Source organism: Onychostruthus taczanowskii, unplaced genomic scaffold, assembly GCF_017590055.1.
Source record: "Onychostruthus taczanowskii isolate IOZ18803 unplaced genomic scaffold, ASM1759005v1 scaffold21, whole genome shotgun sequence".
In the NCBI taxonomy this organism is placed as follows: domain Eukaryota; kingdom Metazoa; phylum Chordata; class Aves; order Passeriformes; family Passeridae; genus Onychostruthus; species Onychostruthus taczanowskii.
The window spans coordinates 7,170,030-7,183,681 of NW_024499351.1; the positions used below are offsets into that span (position 1 = coordinate 7,170,030).

Below are 13,652 nucleotides of genomic sequence, written 5' to 3' on the forward strand. Positions count from 1 at the left end.
TTCCAGAGCATGGACGTCAGGCAGTATTTCCAGGTGGGTGTTCTGCATTGTGGTTGCTGAGCACTGATAAGCCCCCAGCCCAGCTCTGAGTGCTAAGAAACTTATTTCTTAGGGAGAGAGTGATCAGACACCACCCTCTAGACTCTGTATGCAGCAGCTAGTTCAGACAGCTCCCGTCTGTTCTCGTGGGCATGCCTCTGCCACACAGCAAGTTCCACTGAACTGGTCAGACATCCGAAACTAAGTGGCCCAGCATCAAGTGGCTGGACATTTAGATCCTCTTGATTCAGTCCCACATCTACAAAGTGTGTAGAGCTGGTGTTATTTTTTTTCAGCTTCCAAAGGAAGTCTGATTCCAAATAAGACATGATCTTGCAGACCTTGGAAAGTACATATAATTTTGATGCCCTTCAGTCATTAGGCTTTGTTTCAGTTGACTGATGCCTCTTTGTGGTAGCTCACTCTAAGGATCTTTTTCATCTGAGCATGTAGAAGGACAACACTGAAACATCCAGAACTTTGCCAACCTTGCTAAAGTCTTCCATAATGTAGTAATAATCTCAGATGTGTTTCAGACACCAAAATTTCATGGGTTGTATTTGCTGTTTATTTTTTAACCCCATATGAAATGACATGCATTGCATGTGCTTTTAAGACAATTTTATTGCAAAAGATATAGCAACTTATGTTGATAAGCTCAAAATAGCTTGTATATGTTACAGAAGGAGTTCTGCTTTCTTCAAACAAATATATCCCTTTGAACATTTATCTGTATATGTAAGTTACCTTGTTTTTAATAAAACAGTATTTAGAGACTTTAGTGGGCGGCAAGTGATTTGATTGCTATGAAAGGTAAAGGTGAAAAGAAGTGTGTTCTGTGATTGCATGGAAGGGTGTATTCAAAATTTTGAGACTTCCACTTAAGTTTACGGTGCTTATGAATAGGACATCTATGTTTAGACGAGAGTTGGATTGAACCCCTTTCACAGTTTGAGTTTTGACAATTTCAGGATCATCCCAAGAAGTAAATAAAAATGCACATTGAGAAACAAGCACCATAGTTGTTCTGTAAACTTAAGATAAACCATTTGAACAACAAACCATGAAGTGTCCCTTATAAATGCTTGACAAAAGATAGCTGTGCAACCTTCCTGTGAAAAAGCATTTGAAAGCTTAATGTCATTGCTTAAACTTTAAGCTTTAGGAAAAAATTATATCCCATATGCATATATCCCTTAGCAAATCCTAAAGAGCATGTGTGCTCTAGCTGCTCCTAATGTCTGGGCTGCCACTGCACAAGTGAAGCATTGGGGAGCCTCTGCAGGGTACCAGTCTTTGGTGCTGCAAGAGTACATTCAGTATGGAGAACAATATGTGGTGGTGAGCTGCTGCATTAAAAATTAAACCACAGTATTAAGAGTAACTATAAGTTAGGGTTTAGGCCTTTTTCTCGGGCAGCCCCAAATCAAGCCCCAAACAAACAGGTTTTCAGACAATAAATCTGGTGCCTGAACTGAAGTCCCCAGTAAATTCAGCTTATGGGTTTGAGTTTTGTCCATGCAATGTCCCATGTTGACAGAGAAGTGTTCAGCAGAAGGGTAGTGAGGAGCTGGGTCAGGAGATGGGGGATATCAGGAGTTGCTCTGCTCATGCCTAGCTCTCTATCCTTAATCATTTTTTCAAGCCAAAAGCTATTGCTGTGAAGTGCAGCAGCAGAGATTAGTGGTAAAAACTCTGCATACAAATATATTTGTGGATGCTAACAGTGTCCTGTGCTTTCAGTCTGGATAGAATGGTTGAATTGATGATACTCAGTTAAAGCTGGACCTTAATGTTTCTTCTAAGCGGAAGTGATGAACTTTCACTGTGTAAAACCACTGTTTCATCCAAAATTGGTTTTGATAACCTCTTGAGAGGACCCCAGCCTGGCTTATGTTACCCCACCAGAGGGATCATGCAGAATCTGCTGTTTTCATTAATTTGCATTTTGCTTACTTAGTTGACAGGTTATAAGCTACTTCAGTCATATTTCCAAACATAATGATTTTAAAAATTGTGCTATTTTTGGTGATGAGTTTCCCTTATGGCAATTCAATTAGGATTTATGTGGCTAATAAATATCTTGGCTCATGGTTATTAAAACTATAAATGCTGTTAAGAGCCTGATTTGCAAGTAATATGGCAAATCTGAGTTTTAATTTCTTTCCATTTCCTGTTAGTTTCACAAGCCTGGCACAGCATGGCTCTGATTGCTGTAAGGAGTGTGAACACTCATGGTTTTTATTGGCTCCTTTGATAACTTTGCTTAATGAATGTATTTTCTTTAATGATACTGGATGGAATATAACCAGCAACTGCTGCTTCCTAAATAGAGTGCAGTTATTTTGGTCCCTCCTTCTGCACTGACTAGTGACATGGGTAGTTCTCCACTTAAACTATTGTGTGTTCTGACAGATCCAGGGCTGTAATAGGTACATTTTGAAATCAGTCCATAAAAGAAAAGCCAGTCCTAAATTTGAGGGAGAGTATCTCTGTAAATGCTTGAAATTCTGCTTTTCCCAGTGTATAATACAGAACTTCAGATAATTTCCTCTTAAATCCTGTTAATGGCTCTTGAATAGCTCTCCTGACACTAGAGACTTCACTTCTGAGTGTTGATTTAATGACAGTGATGGGGTCTTAAATGCTTTAGTGATTGTGAGCAGCTTAAACCTGCAGTTTTTCTGAAAGAGTCTTCTGTGTCCTGGCAACACTCCTGTGGCCCTGCAGGCCTTGAACCATCCAAGAGTGAAGGATGAAGCTGAGGGGTACAGACACTTCTCAAGATCAAGTAATTAATGCAGTGTTGTGGGAGACTAGATTCCAGTTCCTGCGTGTTGGCTGCCTTGTGGATTTGAGACTTTAATGGGGTTGTAGGGTAAAAGAGGCAGAGCTGTAGGGTCCTGGGGTTTGAACCTTTCCTCTCTCTTGCTTTCCAGTTTCTCAGGGTTTGGATAAATCTCAGTACTTGAGTTGATACTAGCTGAAGCTTAACTTACTGACAAGACAGCAGTGTGGAGAGAGTACCTGCTTTTAAGGTACTGAAATTGTGTTCCCCCTCTGTCTGGTATTTGAGCCCTGATCTGTGTGTCATCTGGTGGGCAGTGCCACATGAGGTGTTTCTACCACAGCAGCTCAGCAGCTTGGCCACTCCCTGAAGGGACCTGGGAGGTCACTTCAGGGAGCAGATGGCATGTGTTAAGAAACTTGTGTGTGTCCAAAGATGAGAATTGGGCAAGCTGGGGCTCTATGCTGGAAGTAACTCTTCAAAACAGCTGCAGTTATTTCCTCCATGTTTACTGCCTCTTCTGCTATCCATCTAAATCAGTTTCTGATGCCCACAGTGGGAGAAAAAAAAAAAATCAACAGTCTACGCAGAGCATTATCATGCATAGGAACAGAGCTGCAATCAACCTTGCTGACTGGAAAGTGCCGGAGGGAAACACTTCCAGTGTTTCTTGAACTGAGGACTGGCATTGTTTCTGTGGCACTTGTCATGCCTTTAGCACAGCACCCAAGGGTCTTGCCCTGCTTGGGTCCATCAGTTCCGTGGCTGGGAATTAAACTCTGTGCAAATGTTTTGGATGAGCTGATTAACATAGCGGTAGAGGTTGTCAAATTCATCCACAAAGAAGGAATGCTCCTTAGGAGGGTCTGATGCAATGGCTTCCAGTTCATCTGGAGCTGCCCAAGCAACTCCAACGGAATAAGCGATGACTCCTGGAAAGAAATCCAAAGTTTAGAAAAAGCATGAAAGTTTTCACTGCAGTAGATCTAATTAAGACCAATTCTGCAAATGTAGTTTGAGATCTCCTAGACATTGCTGCATTTGTGATGATTTATAAGTTGTTTTTTTTTTCTGAAGTTCCTTATTCAGCTATTAAACAGATGCTGATCTGGCTGGAGCTCAATGGGAACCCAGAGAAAAGTACTACTCTTCCTTCATAAGGTTTCATCCAGTGCCTTCAAATTATAGCAAACTGCATTTATATGACCTGGATAAGTGCTGAGGCATGAGGGGAGAGCAGGCAGTGATAGAAGACCTTACCATTTTGGTGAGCTGCCATGGCTGGCACGCTGACATCATCGTAAGACCTGCCATCTGTGATGAGAATCATGATCTTCCTTTTGTTGGGTTTGGACTTGCTGAACAGCTGCTCTGAGGCATAGCTGATGGCTGCTCCCGTGCTGGTGCCCCCACTCCAGTAACTGATCCTTTTGATGGCGTTCAGCACGTCCTGCTTCGTGCTGTACTTGTCAAAGCTGAACTCCAGCCTCTGCTCGTAGGTGTACTGCACAGCTCCGATGCGCGTGTCAGTGTCCGAAATCTCGAACTCCTTGCTGATGTTGGCCACAAACTGGAGAACCGTGCGGAAGTTGCCGGTGCCGACGCTGCTGGAGCCGTCGATCACGAAGCCGATGTCGGCGGCGTTGAGGCACGTCTTGCTGCAAGCCAGCCGGTCCGTGTCGCACACCCGCTTCACCAGGGGCTGCACCACCTTGTGGAGGCTGAACCAGCTGGGTACGTTGATGGAATAGAAACCACTTGTCCTGCACACTGCCTGCGAGGCAACACGAGGATAAACGCAATGGAAATTCAGTCTGCCTGTTCCTGCTAGGGTATGTAGCTAAATTGTAAATATAGGCTCCTGGAAAGAGCAATGCTGGAGTCTGAAATGGCCTCTCCTGAAATCACCATCTGCTTCTCTGGGAAATGATGTCAGTGTAACATCACAGATACTTGTGTAATGTGACAGTTTTTCCTGCTTTTTTTTTCTTAAACTGTGGGATGGAGCTGATATTATAGTAGTGAAAAAATTGTAATAAGCAAGTTTGCCACCTGTCAGGCTTTTTTATGTGAGTCACATTGTTCGTGGGGAAAGCATCCAAATCACAGAGCTGCTCTTAGCATGGCTGCCATGGACATTACAGGAGCCTGTGTCCTTGCCAGGTAGCAACTTTAGCACCCATCATTCAGGACAACAAAGAAAGTTTTGCCAGTTGACAAACCCTACTACTTTGAAGTGAAACCTGGGGCTTAAGCTGAGGATAACTTGGTTCATACCTTTCTAAGCAGAGAAAAATCAGGCTCATTGTGTTGGCTCTGAGAAATAGTAAAAAAACTAAAACCAAACCCATTAACATTTATAAGTAAATACTCATAAGGCCAGATCTGTAGGAGGCTTCTATAGGGTTAGTGGGAGTCAGGTGAGTGTGGGTAGGAAGTAGGGCTGCCACAGAAGAGGACGTGGGAAGAGTCAAGGGGTGGAGGAGGGGAAGGGTAGGGCAAGGAGGGAAGTGGTGCAAACAGGCTGGATCAAATTGTCTTTGGCTTTAGTGCTTCTTAAAGGCCAATTACTCAGTTCTCTGGGTGAGAATATTTTGTTAAGCCAGGCTTTATCTGTCAGCTTTGTGGTGGTGTGTGTGTATCTGACTGTTTTAAAAGACCAAGGCACTGATCTTGATTTGCATAAAGCCTAACAGCTCCAAGGAAGTTAACAGTTGCCTCCAGTCTGGGCTCCTTGTGGTGTCCTGCTCTCATTTGCTCTTCTTACTGTCTCACTTCTATTTTAGTGTTATGATGCAGCAGTGTCAAGCCACCACTCCCTCCTTACCTTGCTGTTCTGAGCCCACTCTACTCTCCCTTCTGCTGTGTCTCTGGCAGGTTTGCAGAGACTCACTGTAGCTTTGTTCTTTTAAAAACATTATATGCAAATGAGACTACAATCCAATTATATGCTGACCAGAGACAGTGCAACTCTCTGGAGCAGCTCTGAAGCTCATGGGAGATTATTTATGGCAGAACAACCCAGCTCAGGTGGGAATCTGTTTTCTGAAAATACCAGATAACCCTGTTTCCTAGGCCCAGCCTGGTCTGCCACTTGGTAGGTATGTCCTGCCCTAGCAGAGTACCGGCTTGTTCTGAAGCACTGTTATTACACAGCTAGTGTTGGTGCCAAATACAAATCAATCAAAGCTTGCATTCTCTTTTTTTTTTTTCTGCGTATGATAGGGATTTACCATTTTTCCAAGAGCTACCATGAAGTCCGTAGAAGCAGAAACAAATCACTGAAAAATAGCCTTCATCAACAGTAAAAAGAAAATGTTTGAGTTATCCAGTATAGCTGAAAAACTAGTGCTTGTGTTGGGACTGTGCCAACCTTTGCTAGTGTGGGCTGCTGTTCGTAAATGCAACATTTACATTAGGTTGACAGGACTTCTCACCCTTTCCCTAGCGGGAGATGCACAGCAGGAGGTTTGTGGAAAAAACAATTCCAAATTGCTCAAGCTGCAATTGTACTTTGTCATTTTCCAAATACTGTGTGTTTGGAAAGCTGCTCATCTCAGTACAACTGCAGGTGTGTGCGAAGGTTTAGTCAGTCAAAAGCCATTTGCTTGATGATGTACCTAGTACCAGAACTGTACTGACTTCATCCCCTTTCTGACCTCAGCATTACTGCCTGGTTTTTGTCCAGAAAAACTAAAGACAGTATGTACGAGAAGGAAAAGGAATAACCATAAGTGGTAAGAAGGAAAAGGAAATGCCCTGAATGCTAAGTAGGTTGGAAAGTTTTGTCAGACAGAGTCTGGTCAAATGCTCAGACTCAGTCCTGGTCAGACTCAGGCCACAAGTTACCTTGTCCACAAAGTTTGGTTCAATAACATTCTGCTTTTCACTTTGAGCAGCTGCTTCAACAGTGACAAAGAAAATGTTGATCCCTGATTCTCTGGCCAGCCTGGAGGCCTCCTCCACTCGGTCGGTCGGCCACCCATCCACCATCACTACAACCACATTGGGTGCTCCACCTCGGTTTCCATTAGCATCCAGAAAGAAGTTTTTGTTAACAAATGAAAGTGCCTTCCCTGTAATAGAAGAGGAGTTGATGAGGGGTCACAGATCTGGGAGCACTCTGTCTGATAATATCCCATGAAATAGGAGGCAGAGAGCTGGCTCAAGTGTTGGAGGCTGCAGAGAGCTGGGGAAAGCAGTTTCTGTGGCTGTGTGAGCAGGAAGAGAGACCACTGCTACTGGTGCCAGTGCTTCCTGAGCCCTCCTGCACTGAACCCCCTCCCTGTGCCCCAGAGAGGCTGGGGGTGATGAGCTGGGTTATCAAGGATCCCCAAAGCATTGATGAGAACTGTCTGTATGTCCTGTCAACTTGTTATGGATTTGCAGGGCCTGGGATCAACACATGCAGGTCATGGTGGGAGCAGTGCTCCCTCACCAGCCTGGCCCTAGCAGTAAGCACTGTTTGGTCCCAGCCTCTGTATCCTCTGAGGAGGTGTGGGCTTGCTATAGCCCAGGCTCTGAAGCCCTCCCTGAGTGGAGGATGTGCAAGCAGCCCCATCACCTACCAACATTGGAAAGTCCTCCTTTCTGTTGAATTTTCTCAATGGCATTCCGTAGATCCTTGGAGTTGGCATAAGTTTTTAAGTTAAATTCTGTGGAAGGGTCATCACTAAAAGGAGAAATTAGAGCAAATGTCAGTGTTTTGCTTCACGTACAACACAAAAGTCGTAGGGCTTGTCTGTGCTGCCTGGCTCCTCGGTGCAAGCTGGAGTGAGGCCTTAGCACGTATCAGCTTAGAGCTACAGCTGCCAGAGTGTGCAGTCATGGCCTGTGGCAATGGGAATGTCTGGGAAACTCTTACCCATACTGAACAATGCCCATCAGAGGCCCAGCGCTGCCGATGCCAAGGGCTTGCGCCATGTTACCAAGGAACCGCTTCTGGAGCTGAAAGCGGCGTTTGCCAATGCTCCAGCTCCCATCCATTAAGAAGGACAAATCAACCTTGCAATCTGAGGAGAGATAAGGAAACATGGAAGATATTTTTAGTCCTTTCTGATTGCTGTGCTTCTTGCAAGCAGCAAAGACCTAAAAAGTCTCCATCCAGTGAATTGTCCTGCTGTGTAAACTCTACAAAAAGCCTTTGACGAGGACAAGTCACAGTTGGCAGCTCAAGTCTGTCCTACTGGTTAGTAAACACAGTTCTTGGCATGACTTTGTCCCATACAACATCTAAGCTTGGCTGTATGAGAAAAAGGCAAGAATCTTTTCACAGGGGTCAGTCTGGGAGCACTGCATTTTGGGGGCCAGGGAGGTCAGCCACACAGGAGCAAGCTGACTTGTATATCCTGCGCCCTCAGAGCCATGTCTTGGGCTCAGCACGCTTTTTTTGCAATCCAGAGGTGATGGGAGTTTGTAAAACCAGCCATGGTGCTTGGATTTTGGGTGCTTGGATTTTGTGGTCTGGCCATCTGCAGAGCACAAACTAAGGGAATTTCCTTGGTGATGCTCTTGTGGACTTAATTGATGTCATAGACATAACAGGAACACTTACTGTGTTAATGTTGCTCAGAAGGCAGGGAAGTTCCTGAAATGTGGGATGCCTGGGATGTGCCTCAGGGGAGGAACATTGTGGGGTCTCTTCAAGGTGATTACAATCCAGATTACTGACAACAGCTCTGCACTTCTGAATGAGAATTGTTCATCAGTTTCCTTCTGGGCTGGAGCTAACATCAAGGATGATGATTTTGCTTGGGATGTTCAGACTGGATGGGGGCTGTTCTTTCACATACTGTTGTAGCCTTGTACCCGTGTGTGCAGCAGCAGCAGCAGTGTGCTGTTGTGTGTTTCCTCTCTGGGCTGAAAGCAATGTTCTATAAAAGGTATGCCTGTACCCAAACTAACTCTTCCCTTTCATTACATAGATGAACCCTTATCTTTGCGCTGCAAATGCTGTCTTCATCTCTGCCAATCTGCCTTCTGCAAGTTAGTGGTGAAACATTCAACTTTGGTCTGCGACTGAGAGTGGGATCAAAATTTGGCTTAACTAGAGCGCTAATTAACATTTTCCCCCTCCAGCATCTGGGTCATCCCCATCTCTTGATTTCCCTCTGATGATGCCTCCTACCAATCAGAATGTTCAAACTACTGTGTTTTAATCATTAGGTAGCCTGAAGGCTACAAAGCACCAATTGTTCTTAGTGGCTTATGCAACTGCCTCCCATCTCATTACCTTCAATTTTTTCTCCCATAGCTGTCTCTTTTTTCTAATTCTAATAATGCTGAATTACAGGAGCGTGACTGAGAACTATGTCCTCTCACAGCAGATCGTGAGGCAAGGTCGGGAACCCACAACAAATACCTCAATTAACAGCCAAGTTTTCCTGAATTTCTTGTCCTTCAAAGGAAACTAGTTCATGAGATCTATGTGTGGAAAGTGGGCAGTTTGTTAGCCAGCAGGGTCTGGGGAGGCAAAGATTTACATACACTCATAGACAGACTTGGTTTCTTGGAGGATTCCGATTCACTGCTGGGACATGAGAGGGACACTGCAAGAGCACAGGCTAAGGTGCTTCATAGGGAGGTGAGCACTTTCTGATTTGCAGGGAGGCAAGATCTGAAATGGGACTTTTATGGTCCTAGAGTTATCAGTGGAATGAAAATTTCGTTTGTGGTGTGACTTATTTCAGTTTAACTTCTGGAAGCACAGCTGTCCTTGCTGGCGTCTCCACTGCACCAAGTTCTGTTTTTCTGCAGTGCAGTGGGGTCTATAGGGCAGAGCCTTCCCTTTTTTTTCTTTCCCTTATTTCTGTATCAGTTTCAGGTATATTTTTCATCTTTGATAGGCAAAAGAATTCTTTAAATATTAAGAGAAATGCCTGAGAATACATAGACATTTGGTTCAGTAGTTACTGTAAAGAGTCCAGACAGTGTTCAGCTGCCCAAGGATGGGCAAGAGAGGACCCAGGTGCTGTTGGAAGGGTGAACCCTCTCTTTGGGGTGGCTTCTGATGAAGAGGTGGCAGGTGACCCCATCTCTCCACTATGAACTTGCTTTCTCTTTCTTCTGCTGCTTTGGGCCTCAACTAAAGATGGCTTAATGGATAAATCTGCCTTTATAAAGGGCTGTAGAAGATTTCAGAGTAGGGGAACCTGCATTTTTTTTCTCTGAACTTGGGTGGTTCTTGATGATCCCTCTGCATCCTCTCCCTCCTGGCTGTGCAGGCGTTGGGTCCCTTTCTCAGGTGGTTCCTTCCCTCCCACCCACTGCTGTGGGAAGGGTGCCTGCACACAGCATAGCCATGGGAGCCTGCTCTGCAGCACACTGGATTGCTGTCTTCTGCCACCAAAGTACCTGAGTGAAGAAGCTCTCCTGGGAGCCTGGAGCTGATACTGCCTGGGAAGAGGTGGTAGGGAGCAGCCACCATCTCGCTGCCCAGGTAAGCTAAATTTTGGCTGTTATTTCCTTCCCTGTAGAAGCAAAAACCAATTCTGTGTATAAGAGGGGTCAGCAGAGAGTGCTCACTTTTTCTCTGCAAGGGAAAAATGTGCTTCTGGATTTTCTTAGGCTTTCTTGAAAACTTACCTTTTGCTATTTAATTTGAATGCATTCTAGCAATATGTAATTAATAATGTTGCTTAATTATGAAGTTAATTCTGAAGTACATACTCTGATTCCCCTGGGAGATAGATTCCAGTGGCTTTGGATTCAATTCTTCCTTTGAACTGAAGCCTAGATAGAGAAAGGAAAGGATGTATCAGTGTGTGCTTGATGGCTGCCCTTCTCTTTAAGGAAACGGGGAACAGGGTCACCTCAGAGACCCCCTGGCCTGAGGATTGATGTGGGAGGGAAACAGGGAGGGGGAGGACATCCTTGGAGCTTGCCTTTTTTCATCTACATCACTCCTGGGGTAAAACAAGAGCAGAGACATTTCTAGGAATGCCACCAAAATCTCTCCTAGCACCTGCTTTGAGGTGTTCCCGTTTGGGAGTCAGTTCTCTAAGTGCCAGGGCTTAGGAGCATCATGCACAAGTAGTGAGCTCCTCAAGAGCAGAGACTGGTGGCCATGGTGTTGCATGGTGACTCCCAGCAATCTTCTGAAAACCAGCACTGCCACCCCACTGGCTCACTGTGCCTTAAAATGAGCTGCACAATGTCTGAAGTGGATAAGCAGCAGATTTATCATGTTGTTTTCTGTCTGGAGAGGAAAGCATAGGCAGCAACTAACTCCAGCTCGTTACAGCTGGGGAAGCAATGCAAGCCACAGCTCCTCAGGTGCCCTCAGAAGTCTGGGTTGTTTTGCAAAGCACAAAAGAAACAGGGCAACAGAGAGCTATGGTTAAGTCAAAGGAAAGTCTCACGGGTCACTACTGGATTCTTGTGAAGTATTTGGGTGGTAGCAGCCTTGAAAAGATGAGTTTATGTCCTTGTGAAAGGTACTGACTCACAGGACACCATCAGGCTCCTGTCAGAAGATCTAAAAATGCTGAACTTCACTCATGACTTGAATGTCTGTCAAGACTCTCCTACAGTCCAGCATCTCCCTTCCAAGCAAGGGGAAAGAGCTGTGTGTTTTCAGTACAGCATGACAAGATTAAGGGGATTTATCTAGGATAATCCTCAGAAGGGACAGCAATGATCAGACAAGCTACAAACTGGGCACTCATCAAGAAAGCTGTTGGTCTAAAGAACGGAAAACAGCTTATTATTTTTGTAAACTGCATGTTAGATTTTTAAAGAAAAGTAGGAAGAAGATTTCCTTAAAATCTTCATCACCAAGTAAGTTAAAGAAAGATTACTGACTTCAGAGACACAGTGAAAAGATAATTTTAGAATGTGTAAGCTTTATAAAGAAAATTGAAAATGAGAGATTACTAGGTACCACAGACTTTGTCTCTCCACAGCAGCCAGCCATGAGCAAGCCAAGCATGAGAGCATCAGTGTATGTAAAGGGACATCAGGGAAGGTCACCACTTAAATATGATGGGAGATAGCTGGCTGCTGAAGGTATTAAGGACCAAGCCATAATAAGGCAGAATACTGTGAAGAAAATGAAGGGAAGTACCAGGCTCCATCCCACTCTGTAACTGCTCCTGTTTCTTTTCCAGTTAAGTCTAAAATTTTACCTCTCATAATTGTCAAATGCAATATTTTTGAGTCCTTCTAGCTGCATGCTAAAAGCTGCACATAGTTTTGGGTCAGGGGCCATGTTTGTGTTAAGTCCAAGTAGGCAGGACCTGGTGTAAAGCTGACCTGATTGGTACCTGATCCCTGCTTGGAGGCTTCAGCACATGGCAGCATCCGTACCAGACAGGGGTGCTTTGGCTTCTCAGTTTGAAATTCAGCTGCCAGTGCAGAAAGTTTCTACTACAGGGACCAAACAGAGCTGCTAACAGCAGCACCAAAGCAGTGATTTCTCTCTGCTTTGCTTGTCCCCAGGCATCTGCTGTGGCCTGTTGCTAGAGCCAGGACATGGAGGTAGCTGGGGCACAGGGCTTGGCCTTGTATGGGAGCCCATGAGGCTGCCTGTGAGTGAAGCAGGCAAAGAGCACAAAGAGTTGCCCTACTTTGTTTACAGCAAGTGTTGGTGATTGCTTTGTGTGCTTTGTTTGAGAATTTCCCTGCTATGTCTGGCCAGGTTAGGAGAGCCCCAGGGCTAGTGCTGCTTTTTGTCACTGTGTATGTGGTGCCTCCACTGTGTATATGTTCCCTGTGCTCCTGCCCAGACTTTGGACAGGATACTTTCTGGACTGGGAATAGGAGCTCTCCACCCATCCTGGCACTGGCTCTTGTGACAGAAAAGCCTCTCTCCCACAGTTAGTGGAGCTGGCCCTCTTGTGCCAGAGCAGGCTGAATGTATTCAAAAGCAGGCTGGCAAGCCAAGCTCCAACCAGCTTAATCTCTTATAGCTGGAGGTGTTGTCCAGCACTCTGCTGGCTTGTGCCTCTTGTCTTGCACACTGGGGATGAGCTCCCAGGCAGGGAACAGGGAAGAGTGCACCTGGTGTTGTGTATTTGCTCATGGGAGCCCATTTGGATGGGGGAAACATCAGCAGGGAGAAGTAAAGTGATGGTGCTGGAGCAGCACTGCCTGAGGCTAGCCACCTGTTCCTGACTGAGGAAAAATGATGTGGGACAGGGGTGACACCAAACAGTTCCATCCAGTGATATCTGCTGCAGGAAACATTTCTGACCTCTCTCAGGCCTGAAGGTCTTGCTGACATGAACCAAATCTGCCTTTGAAGGAAGGCAAGTATTGTGCAAGCTTATGGTTAGTTTATCTGATGTGGAAGTTAAAGGCAATATAGCTTGGCCATGCACAGTCTCTCTTTGTCAACCACATGGATGAAAAGATTGGTTTTTGTTTTTGTTTTTGTTTTTTTTTTTTTTTAACCTGAAATAGTCATCAGCCTGCCTTCCTGACTGTGTATATTCCAGTACAGGCTTTAATTACACAGGCACATAGTAGTTCCTCAGCAACAGACCAAAGCCATGCTTCATCCTGCAGCCTGCACACTGCATATCTCACATGTGCCAGCTTGGTATCCCATATGTGCATTTCCCCCCCACCTTGTCTTCTTTGCAGAACAGAAAGTAGGTGGATTTAATACTGTAGTGAAATTAGAAATTAACATGTGCCATCCATTTTAGCAACTAAATTGTATATGAAGGATAATTCACAGATAACTATTTGCCTCATGCCTTTATCTACATCCTGTAAAATCCATATTCTTTTCCCAGGCATACAGCTGACATTAGCTTTGTCAGCATGGAAAACTCAAGTGTAGGCAGTGCAGCATTTTTCATTTTTATTTGCCAGTGCAATT

General features: G+C 44.9%; 1 protein-coding gene across 1 annotated transcript in view; it reads right to left on the reverse strand.

Annotated features, from left to right (window-relative positions):
- Positions 1 to 607: 607 nt before the first annotated feature.
- VIT (vitrin) overlaps positions 608 to 13,652 on the reverse strand; it is a 54,017-nt gene continuing 40,972 nt past the window's right edge. The window contains exons 14-19 of the mRNA XM_041404311.1: positions 10,496 to 10,558; positions 7,692 to 7,839; positions 7,396 to 7,499; positions 6,677 to 6,903; positions 4,088 to 4,601; positions 608 to 3,759 (exon numbers count right to left, since the gene is read on the reverse strand). Coding sequence (XP_041260245.1) covers positions 3,581 to 3,759; positions 4,088 to 4,601; positions 6,677 to 6,903; positions 7,396 to 7,499; positions 7,692 to 7,839; positions 10,496 to 10,558 — 1,235 coding nt within the window. The 3' untranslated portion in view covers positions 608 to 3,580. The remainder of the gene's footprint in view (positions 3,760 to 4,087; positions 4,602 to 6,676; positions 6,904 to 7,395; positions 7,500 to 7,691; positions 7,840 to 10,495; positions 10,559 to 13,652) is intronic.